At 40.6% G+C, this 12,433-nt stretch overlaps 1 protein-coding gene across 4 annotated transcripts in view; it reads right to left on the bottom strand.

Moving 5' to 3' along the window:
* The window catches only part of LOC120306469 (very-long-chain enoyl-CoA reductase-like), a 38,285-nt gene extending 34,291 nt beyond the window's left edge, over positions 1-3,994 (bottom strand). The window contains exon 1 of one of the 4 annotated variants that reach the window (XM_039339761.1): positions 2,086-3,994. In XM_039339761.1, the coding sequence (XP_039195695.1) occupies positions 2,086-2,112 (27 nt within the window). In that variant the 5' untranslated portion in view covers positions 2,113-3,994. The remainder of the gene's footprint in view (positions 1-2,085) is intronic. The other 3 variants (XM_039339760.1, XM_039339763.1, XM_039339762.1) reach the window with 3 other exon arrangements.
* Positions 3,995-12,433: the final 8,439 nt, after the last annotated feature.

The raw sequence follows: 12,433 nt of genomic DNA, 5'->3' as shown, positions 1-12,433 counted from the left end.
ATCAGTATAAGTTATTCTGATCCATTTCCAGTTTGAGTTACAATTCAACGAGCACTTTTTGTGAAGATATTACCTCTCTCACACACCTCTCCAAATATACACATCTATTATAGGCATCATTTTCAGTAATGGGCCATTTTTGGGACAAATATATAATCAATTCTTCTCAGCTATATCTGAATCATGGCCTGGAGTTGGTAAAATGAATAAGCTACTATTTTTTAGCATTCAAAGTTTTAAAACTATTAATTTCTGTTGTGTAATATAAGAAAAGGAGATAAAAATATTCTTCTGATTCAAAACTGACCAAGCTGAAGATACAATTCTATAGTGCATGGATATATAGATAGCTTACTTTCTTCCTTTCCAAGAGGTTAGAGAGGAGAATGTAACTTGATCCTTCCTCCACCTCTCCGACAACCTTCACTGCTAGCATGTTCAGTGCCAACCTTCTTAAAAGTAACGTAACTGGAATAATGTGGAAGGAGTTGAAAATTCCCCAGATCCGGGAAAGGGGAATTTTGATAATCTATCTGCTTACAAAGGCAGGAAAAAAATCATTTTGATCAATTCCATCCTCATTTCTGCGTTGCTGGCCTGTGTTATAGATGGCTTGGGTTTCCTAGATAACTCTGAAGTCCAAGTACTTCAGGGGAAGCTCTGTCAATCATTTCAGTCTATTAAGTTTAAACACTGTTTACAACACACAAGCTAAAAAAAATTGCTGTGTCTGAAACATTTCACTGACCATCTACCCCAAGTGATCTGAAACATTTATCCATCTTCATTCACACAAACTCCTTTAAAAAACAACAGCCTGCATTATAAAGTCATATCCCAAAAAGTGGAAGTTCACAGGACAATGGCAGTTTGGCCATCTTACAAAAGTTGCAAGCAAAAAATAGCAATAATTATACTTTTCTAATCAGAAAAACCCTCCTTAAGGTGTTGTTAATGCTCTGGAATATTTCAAGCATTCCAACTTCTCTAGTTAAATTCTCAAGAAGATAAAAATAAACGTGTTAAGTGATGAAAATAGTTAAAGTTAAATACAACGTTAAATATTCTGAAGTACAGCAGAACTATGCTTCAGATGTATTCTATTTCTAAAGGATGTTTCTAGTTAGCTTAAAGTGTTGCAGGAATACTAAATGCAATTCAGAAGTGAGTTTCAATATACTTGTATAATGTTGGTAAGAAAAGATCCAGAAACCATTTACTGTAAAATAAAAGATTTCAACTATTGGCAGTTTTTAGTTAGGCAGTATATATTACAAGTCAGCCAACATAAATGTAAAAAGTAAACTATGATACACACACACATATATATTATATCACTGAATATTTCCATTTCTTGTTCCAGTGAAAAGTTCTTGAAAATTTAGTTAGGGGAAGTGGAAGAAAATAACCCATCCTGTTTAGAACCTGCCTTAACAAAATCAATTCCCACGTATGTGCAATTGACTAGTAATTGAGAAGAACCATGACACGCTGATTTTTTTTTCCCAGCATAGCAAAAACATTTCCAGATATGCACAAATTGCTGGTAAACTTGACCTCAAGTCCAAGAAACATGTGCCTACCTAAAGTGGATAGCAAAAGTGTCCCTTTCATTAGAAGGCACTGTTTGTGTAAGCGCCTCTCTTCTGTGTGCTTCTAATCTAGAGGAAGTGGCCCTTAACTACCCCTCTGGGAGCAAGAGATGGATCAGAGATTGAAGCCTGCTACTTTAAGGATGTTTTAAGGCTGTGCTCCGAAGCAGTCACACTAGGAAGTGCCATTCCACCGTGAAGAGACAAGTAAAGCAAAGTAAAGGCTTCCTATGCTTAAGAATGGCGGGAGCAGCCCTCGGTGGTTGTCCCGGTTAGCTTCAGGGCAGACGGAAAAGCGGTTGGAAAGAGCGATTTCCTGCATGTTTCCTTTCCTGCTCCCGAGATCTGGCCACCGATTTCCACCCAGATGGTTGGATCCGGAGAAGGGCACACTGGCACTCCGAGGATATTCCCCACTCCATTCGGGAGTGTGTTTGTGTGTTTGGGGGGGGGGTGATTTATCAGTTCATCCCGTCCTTGCCGAGACACCTACCTCAAAGAAGGTGATTCTGCTTCCCATCTCGCCGGGGATCTGGTTACCCGCCCTCCGGCTGCCGATCTAGAAGATGCCACCGCGGCGGGCGACGGGAGCAGCTCTTCCTTCTCCCCGATCCTCCTCGCAGCTCCGCGGCTGCACTTTAATTGGGAGCCCGGCAGGTCCTCCAGCCAATCAGGAGGTTTCCTACGCCCGGGAGGTAGCCTTGCAGGGATGAGAGAGCGCGCTCCGCCGTCTCGCTTCCCTTGTCGCCATTCCCTCCCCGTTCCTTGCGCGTTGCTGCTGCTGCTGCTGCTGCTGCGGCTGCCTGGAGTCCGAAGGCGCCGAGTTCAGTTGTGGCTTCCGAGGAAAAGGGAGCGGGAATCCGGAGCAGGACGGCGGCTGCTCCGCGGGGTCGCCGGGATCCTGCTTGCAGCACGTGCGCGCAGATAACACGTATTTTTAAGTAGCTGTGAGAATCTCCCCTCGTGGGACGGTTGTGCCAAGGCGCCGCCAGGCGAGTTCGGTTCTCAGCGGCTGACCGCAGCTTGCGCGAAGCTGTAAAAGGTTCTCCTTGGCCAAGTTCGCTTCGCACGTACGCAGTCGGGCAACACAACCTCCACACAATCAAAAAGGATACATTAGTTAGGTTCTCCTTTCCTCCAATTGAAAAGTAGTTCTCGACTTATGACCACAACTGAGCCCGCAAATTTCTGTTGCTAAGTGAGACACTTGTTAAGTGAATTTTGCTCCATTTTACTACCTTGCTTGCCACAGTTATTAAGGGAATCGCTGCAATTGTTAAGTTAGTGACACGGCTGTGAAGTGAATCTGACTTCCCCATTAACTTTGCTTGTCAGAAGGTCACAAAAAGGGGACCCAGGGTCATGGGAGACTATAACTGTCATAAATAGGAATCAGCTGCCAAGCTGTCTGAATGTTGATCACAGGACTAGGGGGATGCCACAACTGTGGTAAGTGTGAAAAAAAGTCAAGTCACTTTTTTCCGTGCCATTGTAACGTCGAACGGTCACTAAATGAACTGTTATAAGTCCTGTATAACAAGTGTAATGTCTGCATGGCTCCACGGGAGAGTTTTCTTGGTGGAATAACTGTTGCTGGGGTTCAGGGCATGCTTATTACAGTTTAGGAGGGATAACCAACTATGGTTTTCTCCAGGCATTTTAGAAAATTTAGTTTTAACAGCTGCTGTCTTTTTAAAAAGTTGACAATGTGCATGTATGTGTTCATAATGTGAGTGGCGTGGAGCTGGTTGAAGGTTTGCAGCATATGAACTGGTAAAAATAAATGCCAGTGAGATAAAAAGTATGAACCATTGTCCAGGCACTATCTCGACTTAGACCAACCCACCTCACAGGGTTGTTGTTGTGGGGAAAATAGGAGTAGGAAGGAATATTATGCATGTTCACTGCCTTGAGTTATTTACAAAAATAATGAGGGCAGGAGGCAGGCAGAAAGGAAAAAGGGAAAAGAAAGGTTGCCTGCTCACAGTGATCCTTTTTTTGAGCTTTGAGTTGGGACAAGGACAGTGGTGGGATTCAAATATATAAACAACCGGGTCTCTGTGTGGATACCGCTTTCGGAAGTCCATTCTGGGCCTGGGCAACAAAAAATTAGCTACCGGTTTTGCCCAAGCGGTGCGAACCAGCTGAATCCCACCACTGGACAAGGACTCCTGGAGGACAGAGTGCCCTGCTCAGATCCAATATATAGGCCCTACACTGTCAAGTGTTGACAACTACTGAGATCCAGGTTTCTCACAATTCTGAACTGGTAGTTTCAATTAGACATCCTACTTGACGTGGCTTGAATGACCACAACATCATCTCACTTGCCAGCCCTCTGCTGAGGCAATCTGAGATCAGTTTTAGGCAGGGAAATGGTGTTTTCCTTTTTATCCCAGCACAGAACCTCTCAAGCAATCTAATGTGCAAGAAGGAGGCGTATGATGACATGATTACGGGGGGGGGGGTCAGGAAATGATCATCTCCCATTGCCCTGGCAATGCTGCTGCAAGAATGCCTCTTCTTGTCCAATTGCTGGACAATGAGCCTTTCTGCAATATTGTTATGATTGGGAGGAAGATTGGATTCCCATCTTCCTTAACTGCATTATTGTATTTTAAAGGGAATATTACCCTATTGGCCCACAGAGTGGTTACAGCCACTCTGGAATGAGGATTCAAATATTTGATGGTACCCCACAACATAACATTTCTTCCACAGCCCTGAAAGGGCTGGCTTTTGAGCATTGTTTATTGCTGCATCTGGTCTGTACTAATTGAGATGACCACTAGATGGCAACCAAGAGAGAAATAAAATTGTAATTCTTTTGCTGTCATTGATAGGTAGAGAAATCAACCTTAGAAATTTTTGGGGGAGAAACAAAACTTGATTAGACCAGGAGTCCTGAGTTTTAAAATACCACACTGACATATTCTGTTGACAGTTTTCCCCATGCTTAGTAACATGGGACAAGACCGGAATTTTAGCCAGGGAAGCCATGAATCACATCATCATGCAGCAGAATTGTGTGGACAGAAGCACCCCTGAATCCTGTTACATATGTGCATAAAAGATGTGCTTAATGAACTATTTTCCCAGTCTGGAAGAAAATACACTTTATTGGTACCTATAAAGTACAAGTGGTCCTCACTTAGTAACCAAAGTTGGGACTGATGATTCAGTTAAGCAAAGCAGCCGCTAAATGAAACCACAAATGTGCTTATGATCTTACTTCAGCTTACCTTGCTTCATGGACCTGCAATTCGTAAATTAAAGAATTGGCCATAAAATTACTTCTTCATCAATATTGTAATTGCTAAGAGTTGCTAAATGAGGCAGTCACTAAACAAGGACTACCTGCGTGCCTTCTTTATTGCATTGTTTGCCCACTAGAACAGCATCTCTTCAGAAGTCCATATGGCTTCTATCCTGTTGATGTTCAGAAAATTATTGAAAAAAAGCGGTCAAGTGATAGGGTGGATGTTGAGCCTTCATAAGACTTTTGTATGTTGTGGATTGTTTCCTTGTATACAATCTATGCTTTTATTTTATTGCTTCTTGATTTTAAAGTTGAAAGGCACCCAGAATTTGTATAGAGTGGAGCAGCTTTTAAATCGTGTAAAATAAATAAATAAAATTTGGTATGCTAGAATCTTTCCATCACACAGTAAACACTAAATACTATACATGTACTGTAGTGTCCAAGGTTCTTTGACAGTCTCAGAAAGAGTGCCTTATAGCCTGTAAATGACTTCCAAAAAGTTGCAAAATGTCACATATACATGACCTAGGGGTCATGTAATTGCAATTTGGGTGCTTGGCAACCAACTGGCTTGCATTTACTGCCGGTTGCAATGTCTCATGTCAAGTGTTTGTGATTTACAATGTATAGTATTTTGCTGGTTTTCGCCCATTGGGGAGAGTGAATTTGCTTAACAACCACATGATTCACTTTATGATTGTGGTGATTTGTTTTACGATCATTGTAAAATCGAGTCACATGGTAACTTAACTTATGAGCCCAATTCTGGTTCCCATTGTGGTTATAAATTAAGGACTACCTGTAATGTGCAAGTGTTTATTAAAATGGTGTATATAACCATGCACTTTGGATAATAATCACTAATTAACTTTAAGGTATAAAATAGCAGAACATAACAATATTTTTTGTTCAGCAACAGCTTCCCTAAAATCCCAAATGTAGAAACACAAAAAATTGTTTTAAACAAAATCCCTTCCTCCCCTTCCCTTTCAGCTCCCTCCAATGCTTTGATGAATATCTTAAGTTGAAGAATTTATGGGGCTGTGTGGCCCTTTTATTATTATGGGTCATCTTTAAGGCCAGCCCTATATAAGGTATATTACAATAATCAACGGACTAGTGAAAATTATTCCAAGACGTGCTGCACAAAACATGTTAACACAAGTAAAGACACCTCTCCTTTTAGTTGTAATCCTTGGAAAGTTCCCATGTTGTATAATTGAATGCTGTGACCAGGATACAGTACCCAACATACAATACTTGTGGAGCTAGGTGTTAAATCATCTTGCATGAATTTATTTTTGGATGAACTTCAGGTATTGCTATTTGCTTTTAGTCTCAGCTGGTGGTAGCACCTAGATAACTTTCATCTCATCTGATAGCAGCACTTAACCTCAGAAGTTAAGTAGAGTTGGAACTATAGCAGGGCTTTTCAACCTTTTCACCCATTGTACCACTTTTAGGATATGACAACATCCGAGTACCACCAGTCACCTAGCAAGGTGTCAAAAACCTGATGACCAAAAAAAAAAAAGGAAAAAAGTGATAAAGTACAGGTAGTCCTCGACTTACAACAGTTCACTTAGTGACTGTTTGAAGTTACAATGGCACTGAAAAAAGTGCCCCCCAAGCCACAGCCAAGCAAGACACCTGCCTGCCCACCCAGTGGCACTCTTCCTCCTGTCCGTGGTTTTCATTGTTGTGAGCATTTCTGTTGAGAATTTGCAGTGGGGGTGGGGTGGGGGTTGTTTGGTTTTTATTCCCCCCATCTGCTGGGTGGTTGCAGCAGGTTTTGGTCACTTCACATGACCCGGGGACACTGTGACCATCATAAATATGAATCAGTTGCCAAGGATCTGAATGTAAATCACAAGATCCTGGAGAAGCTGCAACATTCCAGCTGATTGGCGCTTCTTCTGGGCTCAGAAGTGCCAGGATCAGTGCTGCTTTCCAGCTGATTGGTGCTTCTTCAGGGTTCAGCAGAAGCACCAGGATCAGCGTCAAGCTCCAGCTGGACCCTGGCGCTGATCCTGGCACTTCCACTGAGCCCTGACAGCCCCAAAGAAGTGCCGATCAGCTGGAAAGCGGCACTGATCCTGGTGCTTCGACTGAGCTCTGACAGCCCTGCAACTCCAGCCATCTCTCGCTCAGGCTTGTGTGATGCTGCCACCGGTTCAGTTCATTCCCCTCCCCCGCTACCACTTTTCTAGGATGGTCACCTACCACCTGCCAGATGCCAATGTATCACAGGTGGTACCCGTACCACTGGTTGAAAAGCCCTGCTCTATAGAGTGCTATAGAGGTGGGCAAGAGGTGCCACATGAGTCAGGGAAGATAGATGTGTCTACAACGAAGATCAGGAAGGGGGCATGGGAATTGTGCCAGTCGCTAGCACAGCGAACGGTGGCGGAGGAGACTAATCCAAGCAAACTTGCATTCCTTGCCAGCTTTCCTATTGCCAATGCTCCCGGACAGCTTTGCTTGTGGGAAGTTGTCAGGGAGTGCCAGGAACCACAATTGATTTATATTTCCTGTCAGGTTCCACATTGACTTGTGGGAAGCTGTCAGGCAGCGTTGGAAATTACAATTATCTGACTGTGACTGACTGCAACACTGTGGCAGTGCCAAACTGGCCACAACTGTCCCACATTTCATTTCCATGGAAGTAATGGTTCCTGGCATTCTGTAAGTTAGCCCATTTGAGTTACCTTGGTTCAAAAATTGTTGCCCTATGTCCAATTGATGGTCACAGACAAACAGGCACAAGAGTTTTAGTAAAAGATAAAATATTTAAATAATACATTATTAGACAGTAAATACTGTTTTCAGGATTTGATTATATATTTTGGGATTTTTACTTTGAGAGGATATTTGCTCTCTAAAAGCAGAGTGCATACTCTAGTCTAGTCTATGAAATATTAACTGTTGAGGATTAATTCTCTTTCAGTGTTAGTTATCCTTTCCTCATAGCATGAGTTTGGTATGGCTTATAGCCATAATATCCATTATCTTAAATCAGCACACACATTTGGACATTTCTGCTTTCCTTCATCTGCTGCACATTTTCTGTTTCTCAAACTGTAAACAAAACCAGACATTAGTAACTGAGGCTGAGGCAGTATTTGATATTGTGGAATTGATGTATTCTTGGAATAAGCCAAGAAAATATCACAAAATGAGTGAGAGTTAGAGTATCATCTTCAATAAGCAAGGCTGGGCATCTAAGCAGGTGTTCTTGTTTTTTTAAAAAAATAGTGTTCTTGGATCAGTAAACAGGTTTCAGACTTGAAGCAAAAATTAGAAATAAAAATATAGTTTTTGATAACTCTGCTAGTAGTCTTTTACTTAATTCCGTTAACCTTTCTTTAATTTTTGAAGGAAAAAGTCACATCCAATTATGGCAGGAGTAGGTAATATACTAATATGTTATCTACTCCTATCTCTATCTGGCTTACTGCAGCTTTTCCAATATTAGTTCATCCCAATAAAGTCATAATTATCTTTCAGTGGAGGATCAGGGATCTAGATCTCCAAACTGATAGAACTAGAGATTCCCATCTCCATTTATTTATTTGTATCCTGCTTTATTATTTTCACAAATAACTCAAGGTGGTGAATATATCCAACACATCTTCATCCTATTTTTCCCTCAACAATAACCCTCTGAGGTGAGTTGGGCTAAGAGAGTGACTGGCCTAAAGTCACCCAGCTGGCCAGAGCTAACTGGTAAAAAACAGTGTTTTGGTATCAAATCTCTGTTTTTTAAAATAGAAGGGATTGTGTCACAAATCATTATCAGTCAATCCAGTGTTTGTTGCATGAAATCCAAAAGTCTTGGCAAATAAAACACTTATTTGTGAAGAAATCACAATTCTGTTCTGTGTTGCTAAGCTCAGAGCATGTAGAGTACAATAGTAGAATATTTTAGGTATTTTTAAAGGAATGTTTAAATTGCATGTTTATACCCAGGAATTAAGGTAAACAGATTGCTTTATAGCAGTGGTCCCCATCCCTTTTGGCACCAGGGACCATTTTCTTGGAAGGCAATTATTCCACAGGCCTGCCCCCCCCCCGTGTGTGTGTGTGTGTGTGTGTGTGTGTGTGTGTTTTCATGAGCCACTTAGATCCCATGCATGCATAGATGAAATTTCACTCACATACTTGGCCCAGTTTGTAATAGGCCACAGACTGGTCCTGGTCCACAGACTAGGGGTTGGGGACTCCTGCTTTATAGTATTGTTGCCAACTGCTTTGTGATTGTATAAATAGGAAGCATGTTACAAATATCTATTTATTAAAATAAAGATGCTTACACCATTATGTGTCTCGGATTCTGAGGGTAGAAGGTCCTATACATCTGTCAGTGGAACTCACCTATAAAATTACAACATAGATACATAAATATTATAGCACTGATTTTTCTGAATCTTTACCAAACGTTGAACTGAAATATTTTAGTTATTTGGGCAGACTTGCCTCTTGATTTAGATGTGTAGCTACTGGAAGAAGTCTTCCTGATGGTTGTGGTGATATGTCTGCCTGTGTGTATGTGCACATGCATGGGTGCACATGTGCAGGTCTTACAGTTAGTTGCACTCCTGATAATTGTCTGGACAAATCCCTGCAATTTCTTGGCAACACTTTTAGAAGAAGTTTGCCACTGCCTCCTTCCTAGGGCTGAGAGAAAATGGCTGTCCCAAAGTTATCCAGTTGGTTTTGTGGCTAAGGGGGAACTAGAACTCATAAATCTTTCCATTTCTATCCTTGTGCCTTAACCACTACACCAAACAGGTTTTCCTCTTAGTGGTAGCACCCAAAAAAACCTGAAACTCCAGCCTTAGTGATTTCGGATGCCATGTAACATCTGTCCTTTGTCTTTTAATGTGATCAGATACTGTGTAGCCTTTCCCAGCTAATGATGGTATGTTCTGTTGCTGTTGATCTCTTGCTGATTTGATGTTGTTTGTTGGGATGCTCAGATTCTAAGGACTATGGTGATTTTTTTTATTGTTTATTTACACTGCAACCTCTTTTGAACCGACATTATTATTATGGTTCATTGGACAGTCAGCCAGATGTTCAGACTGGATTTGGCATTTTTGTCCCACTAGCAAGACATTCCCAAGCCCTGGGATAGGCAGAAGTGGATATGTTGAAGGTATCGTCACAGGATGTAAGCTGTTCCAGGTAAAGCTGCCTTTTGCAATTGACTGGTGGTGATTTTGCAATGCCTATGGTGTTTAAGTGGTGCTCCACTTGTTTTGGGATTGTGCCCAAGGTTCCTATTACAGTACTGTTAGTATTGTCTTTGCTTTCTTCTCCCACAGTTGTTCTACTTCTAATTGCAGGTTTCTGTATTTTGTTACTTTGTCTAGTTCTTTCCCTTCTATTCTGCTGTCTCCAGGTACTGCCCCAATTTACATTATTAGCCTCACTATTAACAGCAAAATTCTGTTTGACATCTCAAGTCTTAAAATCACTTATACTATCAGAGGCTGCGATGTCCCTATGCGTTAACATGCAATTGATCACACATATTAATGCACCATTATAAAACTTTGAATGCAGGGATGAAAAATCAGTGAGATGCATGCAACTTCCAAACCTCATTTGCTCCACTCCCTTCTCAGTTGTTCTTATTCTGGAAGGCTTGATATACTTTTCCACATATATAAAACCCAACCACAAAATGAGATTGAAAAAAACCCCTCTACCCCCTTTGATTACATCATATCACTGCAATTCTCCTATAACTTTACCACTGGGATAAAATTGATCTAAAAATTATGTCTCTTGGCCACAAAAAAAGTTTCACATCTTGCTTTTATATACACAGAAAACTGTATTCCGTGTTCACCAGGTAACTTTTATGTTCCTTCATTTTGAAATGGCATGCTAATATTAAATAGCAAATATAGCTGGTATATCGTTAGAATGAGATGTTATCCTCTCACCTTGTGCGCTTGTTAATATATTCGCTCCATTTTTACTGCAGCACTCTGGGAAGCAGCCAAGATTTTGTTAACCATTATCGGAGACCAATAGACAGTGAGAAATAAAAGCCTGCAGCAGCAAATTCCAAACTTCAGAATGCATTCTTTGTATCAAATTCACACAAAAGGGGAGATTACGCAACCCGAGTATCAAAAATATTTCAGTTTTCATTTCATACTGGCTGTTATACAATTGATCCCATTCTTGCAGCTGTGTTTATTAAATAATAGCTTTTATTATAGAACTCAAAACTGCAATGTTGTATTATTCTAGTTGAGAATAAACCCTGCTGCACTCAGTGGTAATTACTTTTAAGTAGAAAGTGAGTATATGAAGGAATTACAATCTTGGATCTTTCTGTGGCATTTATACAAATAATATAGCAGAGGGTTAATGATTAGACAATCAGACAGTGACTTGGCTTTGGATTAATTGGTGTATATCCTGTGAGACATGGGTTTTTGAGGTTTTTTTTTTTAAAAAAAAGATTGTTTGAGAAAAAACAAAAATAAAGAGGTGGGAAAAATTTCTATGCCAGGGAAGGTGCTTTTACTCTTGATTTCCCATAAAATATAATCAGTTTACAGAACATTGCCTAAAGTTCTGATACCTAATTATATTTTTAACAAATTAAAACAAGAGTGTGGTTCTGACAATTGGAACAATAACTCATGCAGAGTTGAAATGGAAAATATTTTTAACAGTGAGCAAAAATATTGTTAGCTAATCCTTTTACCCGACAGAATCTGTTGGAAGATAGACAGGGCACTACTGTCATTCAGGGATGCAACAGGCAACCATTTCAGATTAGTATTTTCTATTCTGAAGCAAATTTCAGGAATGCTGAGAATTAGCACTGGGAATTAACTGCACCATGTCAGCCCTACTGATATACAGTAATCCTGGTTGCACAGCAATATAAATAACATAGTCTGTCAAAAGAAAATAATAATGACTTAAATTTGTTTATAACTCTGTAATTATTCAGAACTCATTTTCCAAGAAAGCTGAGAAATACAAACACTCAGGAACGATTTGATCATTACAGTAAACAAAATAAGGACTTTGACCCTCTCCTGTCTTTCCAATATTGGTAATACCACGTTACAGTGCTATATTTCCGCAAAGTAAAACACTCCCACCGATACGTGGCTGGATGCAGAGTTAGGTAAAAGGTTCCTCCAGGTTCTTGATCGGATAAACAGCACAAATAATTGCTAGGAAATAAATGAACTCAGATTCTCGCATTCACATTCATTATGGAAGATGGAGTACACCATGCTTGCAAATAGCACATCGAGGAGAAAGGAGCATTGGGTATGCTCGCCGAGTTGAATTATTCATAAAAACAACACAGGCGCGATATAAATAACTAAGTAGTGAAATGAGACTCTGGAAGAACATTCAAAGCGTGCCAAAAGGCTTCCCTTTTAGGATGTCGTTTCTCTTCTAGGATTACACACTATTGCCGAAAGCTAGTGGGACCGAAGAAAAAATTTAAGGATGAGAACGGACGCTGAACAGAAGCAAAGCAGAACCACGCCGCAAGACACCCTCAAACTTAAACTGAAATTAAATATGTACT

Source organism: Crotalus tigris, unplaced genomic scaffold, assembly GCF_016545835.1.
Source record: "Crotalus tigris isolate CLP2741 ecotype Arizona unplaced genomic scaffold, ASM1654583v1 scf7180000017739.2905288, whole genome shotgun sequence".
Classification (NCBI taxonomy): domain Eukaryota; kingdom Metazoa; phylum Chordata; class Lepidosauria; order Squamata; family Viperidae; genus Crotalus; species Crotalus tigris.
Note: the sequence above shows the minus strand (reverse complement) of the source record. Positions and strands in the feature narration are given on the sequence as shown.